The sequence below is a fragment of the Macrobrachium nipponense genome, chromosome 16 (genome assembly GCF_015104395.2).
Source record: "Macrobrachium nipponense isolate FS-2020 chromosome 16, ASM1510439v2, whole genome shotgun sequence".
Classification (NCBI taxonomy): domain Eukaryota; kingdom Metazoa; phylum Arthropoda; class Malacostraca; order Decapoda; family Palaemonidae; genus Macrobrachium; species Macrobrachium nipponense.
The window spans coordinates 60,271,914-60,294,413 of NC_087209.1; the positions used below are offsets into that span (position 1 = coordinate 60,271,914).

The 22,500-nt window shown below is 37.1% G+C and overlaps 1 protein-coding gene across 4 annotated transcripts in view; it reads left to right on the top strand.

Annotated features, from left to right (window-relative positions):
- LOC135195759 (synaptogenesis protein syg-2-like) overlaps positions 1-22,500 on the top strand; it is a 926,712-nt gene that overhangs the window by 710,369 nt on the left and 193,843 nt on the right. For all 4 annotated transcript variants that reach the window (XM_064222210.1, XM_064222209.1, XM_064222207.1 and 1 more), the window contains one exon: positions 19,145-19,277. In XM_064222210.1, coding sequence (XP_064078280.1) covers positions 19,168-19,277 — 110 coding nt within the window. In that variant the 5' untranslated portion in view covers positions 19,145-19,167. The remainder of the gene's footprint in view (positions 1-19,144; positions 19,278-22,500) is intronic.

A 22,500-nucleotide genomic window follows, 5' to 3' on the forward strand; every position in this document is an offset into this window, starting at 1 on the left:
GGTCTTTTTCTTTGGACAGGCATTTTTCAAATCCTAGCAAGCAACCATTGTTTTTGTGTGGCATATTGCATATTCCAAAATTCATCATGGATTTTGTATCTCAGCAAAGCGCATCATGTCCATAGTGTAACGCACTATTCTCCATGATGTGCTTCTTTCCTTTTCAGGCAAAATGCATCATGTCCATAACATTATGGAGTTGATGCATTCTGGCGCAAAAGAATGGTTGTGATGCATTTTGCCTTCAAATAATGTAGAAAACCAGTGGAGTTGATGCATTTTGCCTGTTTAAAACTCTCTTTACGGGCAAGATAGGCTTAATCTACCTTCAGGATAAGATTGGCCTCTTTTTGCAGATTCCATTGATATAAAAATCTCAAAAATCGCATTTTTGGAGTTGATGCGTTTTGCCTTTTTAGGGCAGCACTGTGCAGAAAACAGAGGTCGACTTTAATTATTTGAATGTTTCCTCGTTATGAAGTAGAATGTGCTTGCGTGTTTGCGGGACTGCAGTCAATGGCGGTAATTGAAATTTATAAATTTTTTTTTTTTTGTTTTTTTTTTTTTTTTTAGCTTTGTTTGTGACCCATATAATTTCGGAGGCTGATGAGTCATTTTGAAGTCAACATTTTGTAAAATGTTTTCCTTTTTTTTCCCCCAAACATTAAGCCGTTTCTCCTAACAAATTTCAGTGCCTCAGTCATTATTTTGAATATTGAGGCGTGAATGAACTTCAGGTCCTGAAAACTTCCCCAACATTAAATGTTGAATCACCTACGCACAAGGCTCGCCAACATTACGTCGAAACCCGCTACAGGCCTTGCCCCCAATCAACACGTAATTACACCTATACATATATCCCTCAGTTCATGACAATACTACATCTGGTTAAAAATATCCCTAACGAGAAGAGAATCGAAGATGGATTACAAAAATGACCACAAATTGGGAGACTTCTGGGAAACACAAGCTTCGTTAGAGTCTTCCTCTCTAAAAGAATACTTTCTTCAGGAGTTTTCGAAAATGTTCAGTATTTCATATTGTTACCCAAATATATATATATTTTTTTTTTTTGTTTTTTTTTTGCATACATCCTTTTTCCGTGCCTTTTCATTCAGCTTTGTAAAACGTGAAGAAGGACCCATACGCAATGAAGAATAAATGAAGGTAAAGCATTAAGTTTCAAAGCAACGTTACAGCTCGTATTTATACGTGTCTGCAACATTAACAATGGCCACAATCCTTTGCTGATAGATTCCAGTTTTCTAATTGATAAGGCTGGAAGAATTAATTCTTTATTCGATACAGAAACAGCTCGCAATTCATGCGGTGCACCGTAGGCATTACTTTAGGTTCTTTGCAGCGTCCCTTCGGGCCATAGCTGCAACCCCTTTCGTTCCTTTTACTGTAACTCCGTTCACATTCTCTGTCATATAAAGTCAATAACGAGGTGATGAACTCAATAACAAAGTAATAGTGTCAATAGCAAGGTTGATAAAATCAATAACAAGGTGATAAAGTCAGTCAAAGTCAATCACAGAGCAATAAAGTCAATAACGAGGTGACAAAGTCAATAACAGAATTACAAAGCCAATAAGAGAGTGACAAAGTCAATAACAGAATGACGACGTCAATAACGTGGTGACGAAGTCAATAACAGAGTGACGAAGTCAATAACAGAGCGATAAAGTCAATAACGTGGTGACAAAGTCAATAACAGAGTGGCGAAGTCAATAACAGAATTACAAAGTCAATAACAGAATTACAAAGTCAATAACAGAATGACAAAGTCAATAACAGAATTACAAAGTCAATAACAGAATTACAGTCAATAACAGAATGACGAAGTCAATAACAGAATTACAAAGTCAATAACAGAATTACAGAGTCAATAACAGAATTACAAAGTCAATAACAGAATGACCAAGTCCAGTAACAGAAGGAAAATCGCTACGAACACTCGTGAACTAATAATATCCACTTCCAAGAATGTCTCAGTGGGAAGTCTTTCAGATCCACAAGAGCGAGTGACCCCTGACCTCTCCGGCTTGTTGGAGACCATGAAGGAAGTGTTAAGGCTAAGGTCCTTTTATAGCGATATATAATGAGTTGAATGACCTTTCCAGCTGACCTTTTAATTAAGCGGTAAGATTCTCGGCCATTCCATGGAGGAGTGAGAGATGTGTATTTCTGGTGATAAAGTTCACTCTCGACGTGGTTCGGAAGTCACGTAAAGCCGTTGGCCCCGTTGCTGAATAACCACTGGTGGTTCCATGCAACGTAAAAACACCATACAAACAAACAAACTATGCGGTAAACGTTTTGGTTAAAATTCCATTTGGAAAGTGCCTTGATGCTTTTCTGCGAAATAATAATAATGATAATAATGTAGAAACAAATCCACAGTTATGTAAATGTACATACATATATTTAAAGGGGAACCGAACAGATTCCCGAAAGCCATCCTTGCTGTTTTTAAATTTAAAATATGTGTACATTTACAAAACTGTGGATTTGTTCCTCCAAATGAAGACTCGTTCTACTATGAGGATTTTTTAATAATAATAATAATAATAATAATAATAATACCAGTGTGCCAGAAAGACAAATCATAAGGAGAATTGAAAGAATGTTGTATAGAGTCAATTCTGTGATTCTGCCGTTATTGTTTATTTTATTTTTAAATAAAAGAATAATAATAAAAATAATAATAATAAAATAATAATAATAATAATAATAATAATAATAATAATAACAAACAGTTTACTTAAATTCACTGTTGACTTAGAAATAATGATAGAAATCATCTTCATCTTATCTATGGCTTTGCAAAGCTAGGGAATCCAAGGACTGATTGATTGATTTCTGTTATACGCCGTCATCAATCCAAAAAGAAAAAATAACGTGCTCGCAAAATTCTCAAGACAACAACGAGAGAGAGAGAGAGAGAGAGAGAGAGAGAGAGAGAGAGAGAGAGAGAGAGAGAAGGTGATTCAGCAAAAGTCCGGAAAACGTCACACAAGGGGGCGAGGAAGATCGATTGGCGTGTCACACTTCGGTTAGCCGCGTCTAACATGCAGAAGGAAGGACATCTCTTTATCCTTTCTGCCCTGCAGGAGTCGCTTACCTGTTTTCCGAGACGGGACGAGACAGAGGGAGACAGAAACACACCCCCTCCCTCCCCAAAAAGAGGTGGGTTCTTTTGGGAAAGGAAGAATGGAGTGAGAAAGAGATTAAGACAGGCAGCCGGAGAATTGAAAGAGACTTGGGACAGGCAGGCAGATAGCGAAACAGTGAGATGAACAGACAGATAATGAGAAATAAACAAGCCGTAAAACAGACAGGTAATTAGAAGAGAGAGAGAGAGAGAGAGAGAGAGAAGAATGACTCTCAACAAGAGGGAGAGGTTGTCTTAACATTTTGAGGACAGAAACCTCTACTTTCTTGAGAATAACTGACCTGTTCCCTCATATTCTGTCTCTCCTTCCGTCAAAGAGAGAGAGAGAGAGAGAGAGAGAGAGAGAGAGAGAATGCCTCTCAGTAAGAAGCATATTTTACATATTTTAAGGGCAGAAACCTCTACTTTCCTGAGAATAACTGACCTGTTCCCTCATATTCTTTCTCTCCTTCCGTCAGAGAGAGAGAGAGAGAGAGAAAGGAGAGGGGGACGTAACCTCTCAACTCATTTTTAGAATAAGTGAGAAAGGGAGACACCTCACAACAGTTCTTAGGTCTCTCCTCCTCCTCCTCCTCCTCTTCTGAAAATCTCTCCACAGTAATACAAACACAAGAAAGTTGCGCTCGAGAGAGAGAGAGAGAGAGAGAGAGAGAGAGAGAGAGAGAGAGAGAGAGAGACGCCCTTCAAGTAGGTGACTGAAGTGGACGAGAAACGTGTTTGGTTCTTAGCGGAGTTTGCTCTTACTTAACTCGTGGGAAACATTATAGCTGGTTTGTGTGTGGTGTGTCGTTGTTGAGAAGAAGGGTGGGGGGTGGGGGGGGGACGTTATGAGGAGTGGGGAGTTACGGGAACCGAGTGGGGGAAAAATACTTTACAAGATTAAATAAAAATAGCATTTTATACACAGTGACCTCGCGCGCCTCTCCGTTACGTTTCTTGTGTCATGTTTGACATTGTTCGCCTGTCTTTCTGTACTTCTGTCTGTTTGTCTGCCTGTCTCTGCTTTCAATGGAATCTATATCGTTGGGATTGACTTTGAAAATATTAAATTCACTATGTATGTTTAATTGTGTTTTATATTGTCAGTGATCAAATTTATTATTAATATATTTGTGTCGTTATTAATGTTAAGATTTGTATAAATTATTATCAGACCAATTTGGGGATGTGGACCATTGACCTCGTTTTACCAGGCCAATTTGGGGATGTGGACCATTGACCTCGTTTTACCAGGCCAATTTGGGGATCTGGACCGCTGACTTGTTGCATATCAGGCCCTCTGTGGCTCAGTGAATATAGCACTGACCTTTCCAGTGACGTGTCAGCCGTTCAAATTTTCAAAGAGGAGTTTTGCCGTATCATCTGTTTCCAAAGAAAACTACCCTATTATTATTATTATTATTATTATTATTATTATTATTATTATTATTATTATTATTATTATCAAAAGTGACATGTTAGCCTTTCAAATCTCTGAAAAGTTTATTTGGCCATTCTGATTGAAAATGAACCTATAATATTATTATTATTATTATTTTTATTATTATTATTATTATTATTATTATTATTATTATTATTATTATTATTATTATTATTATCATATTTTATTAAAAGTAATGGCTACTTCAAAAGCGTTACACTTGTAGAGATTCTTCTCAATTTTGCGAATAGCGGCTTTTTCGGTGCTACTTAAACATGCTAGTAGAGCGCCTATTGAGGTCATGGTCAAATACAGGGTCAAAATAGGTGTATATATTTGAATTTTACAGATAAATCTATGATACCATAGTCATCAAAGTCATTAACGATTTTTCTCTCTCTCTCTCTCTCTCTCTCTCCTCTCTCACTCTTAAACTCGTCTCTCTCGACTTTCTTAAAGCGAGTTTCGTCTGGAGCTGCCAGACATCCTCGGGCTGGGAAGCTGAGGGTGGACTGATCTTGGTGCGTTGTTGTTGTTGTTGGAGATTAAGCCAGCCTTGTGCTGGCACGACTCTTGCTCCTAGAGCACCCGTAACTGGAATATCTGTAAAGATACAAAAAACAGTGCTTTGGCGGTTATTGTAGAAAGGAGATAGGGTGACAGGCGGATGCAACCCCTTTGAACCTTACGGTACCCATCAGTAGGAGAGAAAGTTTTATAGCAGTGAGACTCAGCCTAGCTGGAGAGTGCTGAGTAGGAAGTTACCTATAAACATTTAGGCACAATATATATATATATATATATATATATATATAATATATATAATATATATATATATATATATATATATATGTTCATGTATAGCATCTGAAAAATTGTAATATATATCAAACCAACATTAAGCAAGTATTATAGTATATATACATGTTCATGCATACTCACACTTATACATATGCTCCCAAAGATGTTTATGACTCCCATTGCAAACAGTGAAGTAGAGGGTTTGTGCATTGTGTAGCTTTCGTTGGTTTTATGTTTGCAAGACAATAGGAGATTCCCATGTGTCTATGGAGAAATGCCGTGTGATTCTTCTTTTTACCTGGGAGGTGGGTGAGACATTAGGAGATTCCCATGTGTCCCTATGTTATTTAGGATGTGTCTGGTGATCTGTGCCGGTGTCAGCTCTATTTCAGTTAGGTTCGACCTAAATAGTGTTCTAGGGGCTGGATTGCCTCTCGGTCACAGTACTGACATAACCTGCCCTCATTTCCTATCATTTGCCAGGTGCACAGGTATCCTAGCCTTAATCTGTGTGTGATGACTGAGAGTTTTCTAGTGGTTTGTTTTGTGATGTCATGCGGCGTTAATTTGTGACATCCACATACCACTTGGACGTCCGTGAGTTGGTGCGGTGTCCGCCCTCGTTATATCTGTGGTTGACAGCAGGGGGTCTGCCCCATGCTTGTCTCCTATTGGCAGGTGACGGTGAGTCTTTGTTTTCACTGGTTGCCTGAGCCACTTTCTTCGAGCCGATGGTTGCGTTGCAGCATATCCTGCAGCCGCCTGGACCTCCTGAGCGGCGCTGTAACGTTGATGGGCGTTGCGCTACGCTGTGGGACGTCACGGCTACTTTGATTTCCATCGGCTGCAGGAGTACCTCGTTCGGGGGCGTTGTCTTCCGTAGAGTTGTCATGATCGGTGGTGTCATTGTTGGTGGCAGGTCTTCTCATACTCGTAGGGAGGAGGAATTCTTCCTGCGTCGTATTCAGTGTAGGTTTTATTTGCTGGATGAGGAGCGCCTCCAGCAGGCGCAACCGACGGGCATATTATTATTATTATTATTTTTATTATTATTATTAAATCTTTAGCAACAGTAACCACCGTCTCGCTTCCTCTCGGTTCCTCAACGCGCCGTTAACCGTTAAAAGTGATTTAAGGGCCAATGGACCGGTTAACGTCCGCTAACGGTAGTTTCATTGGCTCTTTACCGCCGGCTAATCTTCCTCGATTTTATTCAGTCCGACGTAAAATCCTTTGAGTTTTCCGCCTTTTGTTGTTTTCGCCCTCTTCGAGAAGGGGCCAATTTGGGCTTTTATTCTTGTTTGTGCGTGTGTGTGTGTGTGTTCGCTGTTATTGTTTCTGTAGTATATATATATATATATATATATATATATATAGTATATATATATATACATACATACATACATAACGTACATACATACATACATACATACATACTTATATACATACATACATACACATATAGCAATAGCGTTATATAATAATCGTATATATATATATATATATATATATATATATATAATATATAGATATATTATAATGTATAGAGAGAGAGAGATAGGTACATACATGCATACACACATACATACATCGAGCTACAAATGTCCTTTAATATCTAATTCGCTCTACCTCGAATGGAGAGAGAGAGAGAGAGAGAGGGGAGAAGGAAGGAGAGGAAAAGAAGAGCAGAAGAGAGAGAGAGAGGAGAGAGAGAGAGAGAGAGAGAGAGAGAGAGAGAGAGAGAGAGAGAGAATTTATATGTACCTCTACCGACATAAAAATGTTTTTACCTGTTTTTAGTTGACTGTTACGGTAGTATTCAGGGTGGAGGAGTGAACAATAAATAGAAATAAATATGAAACAATGAATAAAAAAAATAGAGACAAACATAAAGATAACGAAATGAAATCAATGAATGCCCAAAGAATATGTCCGTTTTATTATATATTTACTTTTACGGAAATTATTATGCGACGTCTCCAGTCGCCCACCAAAAATGGGCATATTTGACCTTTTTTTATTTTACCATTTGTTTCCTATCTTTTCTTTTTTTTTTGTCCTCCTCCTCCTCCTCCCTTTCATTCGATTTTTCCTCCAATCCTCTCACAATTCTATTTGACTTCGACTCCCACAATTTTTACTTCCCTTTATTGCATTTTTTTTTTCTCGGCTGCTCTCGGTTCTTCCATTTTATTTTTCCCCTTAGTCCCCGTGTCTGTGTTTCTTCTTTCCATCGTGATTGGTTTTATTGATATTCCCGGTTTCTCTCCTGTTCCATCGAAGGAACAGGGAAAGTGGATTGTTTTTCCGCTGTAATTTCTCTTTCGCCGGATGGAAGAGTTGATAGATCTGAGAAAAGATGGAATTGAGTGGAATCAGGTTTTGCTGTTTTGGATTGGTGAACAGGTGTGTGTGTGTGTGTGTGTGTGGAAGTGTATGTATGTGTGTAAGTATAAGAATACGCGTAATTGCAAGTGTGGCGTTTAAATATATCACATGTTTATGTTATATATATAATATATATATATATATATATAATATATATATATATATATATATATATATATATATATATATATATTTCAATGAATTTTTTAAATAGTAATTAGGCATGTTTAACGGTAAATGGAGTTATATAATACCAATTTATATATATATATCTATATATATATATATATATATATATATTATATATAGATATATACTACTGTGTATGTGCGTGTTATGTGTAATTAGTAATTATTAAGTTACGTATCAAGTAAAGATGTCGAACGTCGACGCGGTCGAACACATTTTTCATTAATTCACTAACAAGACCGAAATCATGTACATTCTTCGGTGCACGGCATGTACAACCAGTCTTTATTTTTTCGGAGCGTATACATTTATACATGAATCCACGAAGTATTTATTTTTGTTCACGAATACATGCATTTATACATGAATGAATAAATTAAACTGATTCCGATTTAGATTTGAATTCATGAAAGCCTTTTTGGCAGGAATGCACATTATTTAATTCGGTATGTTGTGAGACTGAAAAGAGAGAGAAAAAAGAGGAAATGATTTGATTTGTTCTTTTTGCTGTTCGTTGCCAGCAGCACCCCTCCCCCCTCCCCCGTTCCATTGTGTAGTTGCCAATTGATAATAATTGCCTGATGATATTGCCTTTTATTTGTCCCTTTATCCACTTTTCGCTCTTTTTATTAGTGGCTTCCGATCCCCCAGTGACTGGAACGCGCCCCTTTAAGAGGGCGGGAAAGGCATGGAAGCTGAAAAAAGAAAGCTAAAAAAAGAAGGTTGAAAAAGAAAGCTGAAAAAAGAAAGCCAAAAAAAGAAATTTGAAAACGAAAGCTTAAAACAGAAAGCTGAAAAAGAAAGCTATAAAAGAAACCTTATAAAGAAAGCTGCTGTAATATAAATAACCCAGTGATCTGATTTGGTAAACAAGAGCTATCAAGAAAAGAAAGCTAAAAAGAAAAAAAGAGAAAGCTTAAAAAGAAAGCTAAAAAGAAAGCTGCTGGAATATAAATAACCCAGTGATCTGATTTGGTGAACAGAGCCATGAAGTGGCACAGTCAGTCCGCAGGGACGTATATACCTGGGGGATAGGTGGCAGCAGCTCTGTTGTTCGCCTCGTAGTCTGAACGTAATTCATCTGACGTGAATGAAAAGAATAACCAATAAAAAAGTGTACCGAAGTTTCTTCGGCCCAAGCGAGTGTTCTGTACAACGTATAATGCTGTATGAAACCATCAGCTTCGACCGGTGGCTCTTCAGTCGCTCACCAGATCCGAGAGGGTCAGGGTGCGTCCCATGCCTCCGAAAAGCGCTGCCAGATGCACGATCCATGGCTGACTTAAACCTTAAATAAGATAAGAACTACTTAGGCTAGAGGGCTGCAATTTGGTTTGTTTGATGATTGGAGGCTGGGTGATCAAAATTCCAATTTGCAGCCCTCTAGCCTCAGTAGTTTTTGGATCAGAGGGAGGACAGAATAAAAACTGAAAGGGTTCTTATAATGATAATAATTACAGACTAAGATACTATACTACCTGCTTGATTCATGTGTCGGTACCCAAGGTGCATATGGAAAATTAAGATACTGGCAATGGTCCCATTTGGATTAAATTTTGCTTGATTATTTACCAGAAATCCTACCGAATTGAGCCTTTTGCATTGTTTAATGGACAATAACAGATTAAATCGTACTTAAAATTGCAGTCGATAAATAACATACATCCACCAGGGTCTCTAATAGTAACTGACCCTTTTCCAGCACAGAAAAGGTGGTATTTCTGTGGTCATTACTGCATAATACCCAGTGTATTTATCAGGTACTGTGTCACATAAACCTGTACAATTATGTGCATCTACCAATGGGTGACTAGGATATAAAAACACACGTATCCATGAAGGATATAATTCCTTGTATACAGGAGCGATAAAATACCTTTTAAGTATGGAGGATACAATTCGTTGTATGTACCAAGAATATAATTCCTTGTATGTATAAAGGATATAACTCCATGTATGTATGAAGGATATGATTGCTTGTATGTATATGATATATAATTCCTTATATGTATGTAGGATATAATTCCTCATTTGTATGCATGTATGTACGTAGGTTGTAATTCATTATTTGTATGCAGGCTATAGTTCCTTGTATGTATGGATGCTATGATTCATGTATATAATTCCTTGTATGTATGAAGGATATACTAATTCCTTTTATGTACGTAGGACACGAATTCTTGCATGTATGTTGGATATAATTCCTTGTATGTACGTAGGATATAGATTCCTTTATGTATTAAAGACATGCGTATACTTCTTTTGTAAGTATTTAGGATATAATTCCTTGTATGTAAGTGGGATATAGTTAATTCCTTGTATGTAGGATATAATTCCTGGTATGTGTATGCCATTGATATACTTGAATGAAACACACGTGGGAGCGTAGAACCCCACAATTAATGACCTCAGACATAAACTATCGACGTCCTGTGGATAATATTAAACGGGGACTATTTATTCCGTATGACTTCGGAGTATAATCAAAGCAAGTTGTTTTAATCAGTGTGCCAGCATTACATAACGCTGCTCATTAGCATGCACGTAATGCCCCTAAATAATTGCACGGGCTCGTAAAAAAACAACGCTGTTAATATCGTTGGATAATACAGTACGGGGAAACGTTGCTGGTGAAAGCATTTGGGTATGTGGATGTTTGTGTGATGATTTAGATCAGAGTATTACTTGGAAGAGGTGAGGGGGAGACGTCTCTCTCTCTCTCTCTCTCTCTCTCTCTCTCTCTCTCCTCTCTCTCTCTCTCTCTCTATATATATATATATATATATATATTATATATATATATATATATATATATAATATGTATATATTATGTAGTATATATATATATATGTGTGTGTGTGTGTTTATATATAGATATGTACATATATATTTATAAATACATACATACATATACATGCACAAACACGCCACACACAACACTATTTATATATATATATATATATATATATATATATATATCATACATATATATATAATATAATTAATTATATAGTATAATAATATACATATACATGTAATCTACGCGCGCAAAAATCTCTTGGTCAAGAGGAATGCCGCCTGAAAAGGCCAAGGCAACCCTTTGAAAGCGTAATTAAAAGGTCCTGTAAATGTCATGACAGCTGACTGAAAGGGGAGAAAGACTGCTTTTTTATTTTATATATTTATTTATTTCCTTTTTTTTCCTTCTCCCTTTCGATCAGAGCTGAGGGACAGCGGGAATGTCAAGAGAGAGAGAGAGAGAGAGAGAGAGAGAGAGAGAGAGAGAGAGAATTCGAGTAATATAAGGGTATAGTCGGAAAAATAAAATATTTCTTATTGACTGAAAAAAACAAGCGAGGGTGAATGGCTGGTCACTGAACTGTGTATGTATGTATGTGCATGTATATATGTACTTACCTTTATATTTATATTTTTATATTTATATATACACATATATGTATGTGTGTTTGCGTATATGGAGGTAATCTTTACGTAAATGAAGAGGGAAAGAACTGGGTTACCCAAATCCAGAAGTATTTCGATGGACCCAGATACTTCGAGTATGTGAATTCGTGTCTAAGATTTTTAAAAAAAAGTAATAATACTAATAATAATAAAGAGAGTCCTTAAAACAAACTCCCGCCCCCCTCTCTCGAAGGCACATTGCAGCAATTCCGGACATAAGCGCCGAAGAAGTTGGAGCGAACGAACCCCGTCCCTGGGGGCAGGGGGGAGCGAATTATCCCCACCTTGAGCGTCGTCGGCCTGGGCTAACGCGTCGCTAACTTTAGCGACTCTCCTGCTGCTGCCGCTATCTGTAGCAAGTTTGGCCGTCGATATGAGATCACTTATCGTCGTGTTTCTGATGATTGGCTACAGGAGCTCTGATCCGTGAAGCGGAGGAGCGGAGGACCGGTCGCCTCTTCAAAGGGCAGAGATTCTCGATCGGGTATTTATTATATTTGGAGAGGAGATCCGACGGGGAACAAATTGAAAGAAAATGACGCCAATAATCTCCGCCTGGTTTTACTCTTTCGCCGCCGTTTCCGATTAAAGGGACGTGATGAGGGTGGTAGCAGTCAGGTTTGGTTGGCTGCCTGATGCGTGAGAATTTCTACCTCTAGAAAATCACTTGAAATCTGATGGTGGTACCTTCCAGCTATTCCTTTGAACGCTTCTCGGAAACTGACAACACTTTTTAACAGTCAGTGGAAGTTGTTGGTCTCGATAATTACGGCTTTCGTTTAGTAACTGATGGCACCTTCCAATTTTCACTTGGAAGATCATGATACCTTCCAACTTTCACTCGAAAGTCGATGGCACCTTCCAACTTTCACTTGGAAGATCATAATACCTTCCAACTTTCACTCGAAAGTTGATGGCACCTTCCAACTTTCACTTGGAAGCTCATGATACCTTCTAACTTTCATTTGGAAGTTGATATACCCTCCAAGTTTCACTAGGAAGCTCATGATACCTTCCAACTTTCCTTGGGCAGCTGGTGTTACCTTCCAGCTTTCACTTGGAAACTTGTGAAAACTGATTCTAAAGTAGCATTCATTTTGAAGCTGATGAAACATTCAATTGATCATTAGGGAACGCACGGTACCTCTCTGCCTTTAGCAGCTGCTTTGGAGTTATGCGTACCCTCTGATATTCATTAGGACTTAGTATGGTACCTCTGCTTCTAACAGTCGTCTGAGAGATGTAGGTACCATCTGCTCTATCAAGCACACATTTCCAATCCGATGTTACCTGTTTCAGAGACTCATTTAAAATCTAAAGGTACCTCTTCTTCTGCCACCCAGTTGGAAGTTGACTTATTCCATTCGACATTCTGATTTGGTGTGCTGGATTATCGGGAACTTTCCATGAATGCACAGCAAAGGAAACAAACGAACGGAACCCTCTGGAAACCTGCAGCCCCCATCCAGGCCATTTCCATTTCATTTCCATTCCCTCTTTTGCTCTCTCTCTTTCTCTCTCTCTCTCGCCCCCTTCCCTACACATCGTTTGCCATAACTGCCGTGTATCTGCTATGATTCGGACTTGATAAGGCTTTCCCCCGCCTATCAAACAAGCTGTGCCGGAATTACCTGGAAAGGCTTTTATCACATCCCCCTTGGGTTTTTCCAGTTCAATTGTCCCCGCGGAGGTCCGGCAAAAGCCTTTCCAGCGAAGTGTAAGTAATTAGTCGTCATAAACCTGCAGGAGGAGGAGGAGGAGGAGGAGAGTCTCTTTCGGCGCATATCCTAATATCATTTCTGCTTCATTCCCATTAAATTTCGACTCTGATTATAATTGGCGCTTTAGGAATAAACTTCCAGTTAGACTTGCACAGTTTTCGTGTTTGTCCAACAAGTGCCCGATGCAATATCATTATATTTTATTGCCGCGCGCATTTCGCAACCGGCCATTCCACGCCTGGAGAATGAAGTTTGTAGATGATCTATCTGTGACTAAACTTGTTTGTCGGGACATACAACATACAAACTCTTCGGTTCGCAGTTGGTAAATGACAGATAAAAGCCGTGATGCGTGTTTGCATCCGGCATGCAAATATTGGTGTTGACAAATTCGCGTCATTTGGACGGGAGAGCGTGACGCCTGATTCTTCAACAATGCTCGCGCTAATGACCTTTTGGTACACAGATTAACACTGAGCATTTTGCATTTGATTTAGAGCCCAGATTCGACAGCCGGCATCTAGAGCCTATACATATAACAAAGCGACCGGAAGACGGTTTAGTATTATAAACAGAATATTTAGGCGTGAAAATTGACGTGTAGTATTGAGAACATCAGACATTTTGGAAAACATGACTAGATGCGACGTACACTGGTTCAATTTGGTTAGCAGCTCGTAATAAGAAATTACAGAGATCTTATCTAAGGCACCCATTTTACGTCATGGGGAAGAGAGAGAGAGAGAGAGAGAGAGAGAGAGAATATACAAACACAAACACACACATATATATATATCTGTGTGTATATATACATACATACACACATAAATACATAAGAATAGCTTACGAGGCGCTCTACTTAAGAAATACCAGGTCCTCGTCGCTGGCCAGGAAGTGTGACGACGCCTATCAGGCAGCAGAAGGAAATGGGACTGCATAGTCCGGAAGGGCGCCGCCTTCCCGCTGAGAACGGGAAAGCTCTACGGAAGTTTGCAAAGGACCTTCACAGTACCAGGACTTCCCGAATACTAGGAGCTTAGATTAAAGCGAGACTTTAATTAATCTTTCCCCCTCTCGTGCTGGAAGACGAATTAAGCGGGAACAATTCTCTTGCTATTTTCTGGAGACTTCTTCATCATCAGCAGCATCAGCATCATACTTCCAGTGGGAAGCCTTTCCAGGGGATAAGATGTTCCTGGATTATGATGATTCTGTGTGTGTGTGTGTGTACGTTTTATATATATATATATATATATATATATATATATATATATATATATATATATAAATAAATAAAGCGAATACCACAGGAAAATGGTAGGCAGTAAACCAAGCGCTTTCGTCTTTACTAAGACATTTTGCTAAGACTAAAGCGCTTGGATTCCTGCCTATCATTTTCCTGTGGTATTCGGTTTATTTACTGAAGTCACGTGCATCTACTGTGATTTTTTAAGTATATATATATTGTTTATATATTATATTATATCTATATATATATATATATATATGCTATATATATATATATATATATATATATATATTATATATATATATATATATATATGTGTGTGTGTGTTGTGTGTGTGTGTGTGTGTGTGTGTGTGTTGTATAGAACATTATATTTGTTTAAACATAGAAATAATACATAAACCAGAAAGGTGCATAATTTAATCCTTTTTGTCCGCATTTTATGCAATGTTATGTAAATGTTCTACTGACCTTTTGTTAACAAATATGTATTTGTATGGTACATTTATAGCCTGAAATATATTTGCTTACGATATTTTGGAAATATACATACATTTATACGCGATATTCATATTCATGTGATAATATGGATGCTCTCTTATGATTCAGCTTTAATCTGAAGAACACTGTATCCTCACCACAAAAGTATACGTGTCCATTTATAATTTGGTATGCGATATGCATAAAACGAATACATGTCCGAATGCGTATTCATTTAATGATATAAATTCTCTCTTACGATTTGATTTTACGAATACCGTATCCTCATTACAAAATATTCACCGCGATGTATAACTGATTTAATTTTCAATAATTGCCACCGATAAATTGGCAACTGCAACCTTCATGTGTTCAAGGTTGAAGTTTTGGAAGAATCAACAAAAAATTTATTTTATTTTTCATTAATATTTGTTTTTAATCTGACTGCTGCCGTTTCAGCCATTCGCATATGGCTCTCTTCAGGGTTGCTCTGTTCCTGTTTTGAAACACGTTCAAATGCATGGATGAGTAAAACAAATAAAATTAGTTGGGACTTGAATACAAGGTGAAAGTTGACGTGAATTTCACAGATCTAGAAAACGAGGTGAAGATGAACACATTTCACTGATCTAGAAAACGAGGTGAAGATGAACGCATTTCACTGACTAGGATGCTTCTTCATGAAGCTGTAGAAAACTGAAATATCCCAGTGTGTTTACAGCCACTCAGTATCCATTATTATTATTATTATTATTATTATTACAAATACTCATAGTAGCATGAGGCTTGTATTATTATCATTATTGAAAAATACTCGTAGTAGCTTGGGTCTTGAAATGGAGAAACAATTCCCCGGTTGTGTATATATATATGGCTACATATATTTTTAAAATAAATCTACATTGATTGAAAAGGGAATCGTACAGGCTCTCTAAAGCTCTCTGAAGAGATGCATTTTTAAATATTCGTACCCATACATAAAATTGGATTTGTTTCTACTTTTTTTTATTTAAAAAAAAAAATTTTATTCATATATTTTTTTTTTATCACAGTCCTCCACTTCGACTGGGTAGTACTTATAGTATAGGGTTCCGGGTTGCTTCCTGTCTCCTTGGGAGTCCATTCCTTTTCTCACTAAGTGTGCTGTTTCTAGGAGCACACTCATCTGCATGAGTCCTGGAGCTACTTCGGCATCTAGTTTTTCCAGGTTCCTTTTCAGGGATCTTGTGATCGTGCCTAGTGTTCCTATGGTTATGGGTACAATTTCCACTGGCATTTCCCATATACTTCTTATTTCTAGTTTCAGGTCTTGATACTTATCCATTTTTTCCCTTTCTTTCTCTTCAACTCTGGTGTCCTATATTATTGTGACATCAGTGAGTGATACTTTCTTCTTGATTTTTTCAATCAGCGTCACGTCTGGTGTATTGGTTATTATTATTATTATTATTATTATTATTATTATTATTAGTTATTATTATTATTATTATTATTATTATTAGAGGGGACCAATGACTTTTGTCTCGTCATTCAAAACTTCAGCCTCGGATATAAGACGTACAGGAAAGTTACACACACACACACACATCCCTTAATTCTAACGAATATTTTATAGGTCACAAGCTTTGTTTGTCCAAAGAAAACAAAATGCACAGCTGACTTCACAGCAAACGAAATTCTTTGCATTTATTCCTCCCGTTATGTTTACTTTTTTTTTTTGTCCACTGATTTTTCCATTCGTCTATTTGTTTGTTTTTGCGAGGAAAGGGGAATGATTTGTCATTCATATTAATTTGATACAGGGACGGAATGTATGGATGCATATTTTTTTGGCGCCCTAACGTTACCAAATATAGAGAAAATAAACAGAAAAAATAAATGTTTTTCCTCCCTCTGGAAATATGGGCAGCACCGGAATTCTAAATGTTTATTCGTCGGTATTTGTTGATTTCACAAAAATGCAAATGATGACTTAACCAATTGAATCGAACTCGGACGGAAATATCTAGAAAAAAAGGTTCCGTCTTTTTGTTAACGGTGCTTGGGTACATTTTTTTTTTCTTTTACGTAAAAGAGACAAAAAATTTTGTTTTCTAGTGTTAACAGTACTATTATAAATATTTTTTTTTGGCGTAAAATACAAAGGGAAAAGAATTTTAATTAGTGTTTCTTTATGTTTTCTTAACGGTCCGTTAGTAAATTAATTTTTTCTTTTACATAAGATAACCATTCTTAAATACATAACATGTAACTTTAAAATCTGAGATTTTAAAGTTACATGCGTAACCATATATATATTATATATATATATATATATATATTATATAATATATATATATATATATATATATCTATATATATGTAATATATATGTGTGTGTGTTCTACTCTTGTTCAGTGTCCGAGGATGTGTGATCAGAGATTTTTTTTAAAGTTACATGCTTACCATATATAATATATATAATATATATATATATATATATAATATATATATATATATATATATATATATATATATATATTATATATTTGGTACGCATGTAACTTTAAAATCTCAGATCACACATCCTCGGACACTGAACAAGAGAATAACAATGGTCCCTCTTAAGAAACCCTGTGTTCAAAAAAAGCCGCCCAGCAACTGTTTACAAGGTGTGTTCTCTGCCGTAAATCAAGTCGCGCGGGGTAGGGGGGAGGGTTGATGATTTTGGAGTTCCTTCGGCGGGGGCGAATTTCAATTACTTTGCCTTTTCAGGACTCCGCCGGGTGAATCGTTTTGCAAAACGGCCATACATCATCAAGGCGTTTGCTTGAATAGGGAGATGGGTATCTCCCGGGGGTAATCTTTTTGCTTGTTTGCAAGCGCCTGTCTGCCAGCCTCTCTCGGTCTCACCTGGAGTGGAACTTTTATATATACTCGCTCAGGTCAGATGGCTTCGATAAGATTATATTTTTTCTTTTAATTAATATCACGGTGTGTTTTGGAAATACATTAAAAACGCGAGATTTTTTACGTTTTAAATTAAAATATCGTCATGTTTTGGGAATACATCGAAATTTTTAACCTTTCAAATTATAATCTCGAGTTTTTGAAATATATTAAAAACACGAAATTTAATGCGCTTTAAATTGAAATCCCCTTGTGTTTTGGAAATATATTAAAAACGCAAAATTTATTACCTTTCAAATGAAAATCCCGTTGTGTTTTGGAAATATATTAAAGGCGCGAAGTTTAATTTAATACCTTTGGAATTAAAATCCCGTTGTGTTTTGGAAATACATTAAAACCGTTAAAATTCACAAATTTCAGCTTTCTCCTTTTAATTTGTCTCTTCAGGTAAAATCGGGCGACAAAAGGGAAGGAAATGAGCTTCATGAATGATGATGGTAATTATTATTCTTCCACATTTTCTATTTCTTTAGAGATATTTCCCATTTATTCCGCCCAAGGAACATACAGAGGAACGCGCGTAGGAAATATATCTCTGCTAGTAATGGATGAATATTTAATGAAACGTGATATATTAAAATTAAAGAAATAAAATTCCATTGTCTGTAACTTTCAGGCAAGAGAATATTGTTCTACCTCTTGCCTGGGATCGATCTAGGGTGAGTACACAATATATATATATATATATATATATATATATATATATATTATACTATATGTATACTATACATACATAAACATACCACCTCCTCCTCCTCCTCCTCCTCCTCCTCCTCCTCCTCCTCCTCCTCCTCCTCCTCCTCCTCCTCCCGTAATATCTCAAGCCCTTAATCCCGGTCGAAATGCAGCTTCCGAATGTGTGGCCCACGAAACACACCTTGAAAATGATAAAGCGTTAATGTACCCGCGCATGCGCAAAACGCCCATTAGCCGGAAAACATTGCAAGTTATACGGCCGTTGCAATGAGATCGTCCGCATTGATTTAGGTCCGCGTGAAGTATACGACACATGCGTCCGGGCATTGACACGATACGACCTCGGTTGCCGTAAACTATTGTATTTCTGACTGTTACTTATGTGAGTCTAAACCACCACCACCGCCCCCCCCCCCTCCCCCTTGGGTGGGTAGGGGGGCGGGGCAGCATCCCGCTATCTGTCATATAAAGGTCATCACCAGGGCGGCTGACGTATCTCCCTTTTCCCCAGTTCCGTCGTAATTGACTGTAACTTACTGCTATCTCTCTCTCACTCTCTCTCTCTTTCTCTTTCTCACTCTCACGCTCTCTCTCTCTCTCTCCTTGCAGCCGTGTACGCATCGGCCACAGCCATGGTACAGGAACGGGCCCGACTGCCGTGTGACGTCACGTCGAGCCTACACAGCGACAGGGTCGTTCTCATTCTGTGGTACAGAGGAAATGCTGGCACGCCTATATACAGGTAAGGCTGTTAGTTACCTGCCAGGTATTTTTTTTATTGATATTTTGCAGTCAGGGTTCAAGTCTCTCTCTCTCTCTCTCTCTCTCTCTCTCTCTCTCTCTCTCTCTCTCTCTCTCGTATATTGTAATTATGTTTAGATACCCAGTACACAGGTAAGTTATGGTACAAATGCAACGTCGCCTGATTTTGATGCAAGTCGGGTACAGTATTTCATTGTGTATGTAGTCTCTCTCTCTCTCTCTCTCTCTCTCTCTCTCTCTCTCTCTCTCTCTCTCTCTCTCTCTCTCTCTCTCACACACACACCACTTTTGCACAGCAATCTTTCAAAACAACCTACACGCCTTCCTTTGCTTGTCGAACTCTTCCCCTCGATAGGATTGTCAGTAATAAAATATTCTTTCAGTCTTTCTGCCTTTTTCAGAGAGATAGGAACTAGCGATGCATTTGAAAATGTTCTATTTGCCATCTCTATTCACCCATTCCCAGAAGTCTCTTTTATCGAACGAAAGCAAAATGAACATATGAAATGCGAATTCGATGCATTCTTGCTTAATCTTCCTCAAATGGTCTTCTTTCCCAGCAAGAGCCCATGCCGGCGTATGGCTGATTTACTCTTAGTAATAACAATAACAACAGCGTACATTTTTTTTGTCCCTATGCATTGGTCACAACCCGAAATACCATATTTGAAACCAACCATATTTTGTTATGTGCAATCAGTTTTTCTGGATTTTACTAAATAAAACAGTTTACTGAAGAGCCATTTTAAGTAATTTTTTTGGTAATATACAATCAGTATCGTTGGAATTCACTAAAATACACACACACATATATATATATATATATATATATATATATATATATATATATATATATTATATTACATATATATATATATATACATACTATATATACATACATATTTATATATATATATATATATTATATATATATATATATATATATATATATATATATATATATATATATATATATACACTACATACATCATACATAATACATACAAGACCAAGTACAGTCAAACACTTGAGTGTTATCCGTGTTCTTTAGACGATTAAGTCAATAGATTATATGTACTCGGTGTTTTAACTTTTAGTTTTCTGTCCGCCCACTTTCAGATATAAATCCCTACTGAGACTAAAGGGTTGCAAATTGGTATTTTGATAATCCACCCTCTAATAATCAAACATAACAAATTGCTACCCTCTAGCTTCTGTCTTTTTTTTTTTTTTTACTCTACTTAAGGTTAAAGTTAGCCATGATCGTGCGTCTGACAGCGCTTTCCGGAGCCACGGGACGCACGCTCACTCTGCCGCATCTGGTGAGCAACTGGAGAGTTGCTGGTCATACTTGATGGTTTTATACAGCATTATACTTCATACAGAAAACTCGATTGCGCCGAGCAAAATCCGCATTTTTTACTTGTTTTCTTTTTTCTCTCTGTTCCTTTCGCTGTGCTGTTAACATTCTCATTAATCCAGATTTTAAGCTCTATAACCTTCACGGGTTTTGTTCGTTTGTAACTTTTCAATTCTGTCCTTCAAAGTGATTGACACATCATATCTGATGTATAACGCTATAATGTTTGCAAAGCAGTTTTTTATTTAAGACTTCTTGGTAAAGTCGAAAAAACTCTTTTGATTGAGAAACTTTCACAAAATTGACTTATTTATCTTAGGATCGTCGTATATTCTCGTACCAACTTCCTTGTGTTATAATTACAAAAGGAGTAAAGAAAATACGGAAGATAACCTAATTACAAAAAGATTCCCCCAGGATGAAAAGTTTCCAGGTGGGTGTGGTTGCTCGTTTGCGTAGTTCTCAAAGTCAAGTCCCACACCTGCTAATTGTGTTCTGAAAGAAATGTTACGACTAAGGAAGGATTTTTTCCTGTTTTGGAACGTTAATGCCGGTGTCACACATTGGCGATTCAAGGACGCTCATGTCGTAATGACTGGTTTTGGCGATCATCGCCAAAAAAAAAGTCAGCTGATTACGTCACCATGGCATATATCGCAATCAACTATAGCGACAGCATTGCGCATACCGAGATGAATCTGCGTATGTACGTAATCATACACGCATACGCCGATGAGTTAGGCCACGCCCACATTTGGCAGTTGCGACAGGATGGCTTGGATTCGATTGAATTTTGATATTATATTTTAGGAAGTATGTAAATCTGTGGAGTTTCTGAACGACAAGTTACAGAGGTTGAAGGATACAACCACTCCTTGTGATAATGTCTGTAAGAAGGAAAGGAGTTTCAGATTATGAATGACAGCTTACAGAGAGAGGAAGGAGGATTCGATTCTCTAATGTTATGGTAATTATTCGGTGAATGAGGTATTGATCCCAATGCCGTATGGTAATTTTTGGGAATAGAATATTTAGTCCGTTTTAAAGTATGATAATTTTAAATAGTAAAGAATTCAGTCCCATATCTGAATAGTGATTTTTTATTAAATAAAAAGAGGTTCGATCCTGTTTCACTATGTTAATTCTGGTGACCGAAAAAATTTAATCCTATTTCGGTGAACGGAAATTCCCGTCCTGTTTCCCAAAGATAAGTTTGGTGAATTAAAATCGATCCTCCTTCAGTTTGGTAATATTAGCGAATGGAAAATTGAAGCTCGTTTAAGTACAATATTTATTTATTTATATTATATTATTTTAATTTCTTATTATTTTTTTGCGTGAGACAAATTAGTCAAATTTTCTCTATGGAAATTTAAGTGAACCAAAAATTTATTCAAATTCTTTTGGTAAGTCAATATTATTCAAAAATATGTCCAACTTCCTTATGATTCTATTTATCATTGAAAAAAACAACCGTATCTCACGACGTTTTTTTAATTTATTTATTTTTGTTTATTTATTTATTTTTTTAATGACAAACCCCTTTCCTTTTTCCTATGGTAATTTTTGATGACTGAAAAACCAATGAAGAATCTGAATGATAATTCATAAATATTCATGGAGGTATACTTCCAAATCTTTTCCTATTTTAAGATCTCTCTCTCTCTCTCTCTCTCTCTTCCAACTCTCTCCTCTCTCTCCTCTCTCTCTCTCTCTCTCTCTCTCTCTGCCATTATTTAGTTCTACGTTGATAATTAAGTTCTTGCTAATAAAAGTTTCACCCTTTCATACTGTATTGCATTAATGAAATGTACTCTCTCTCTCTCTCTCTCTCTCTCTCTCT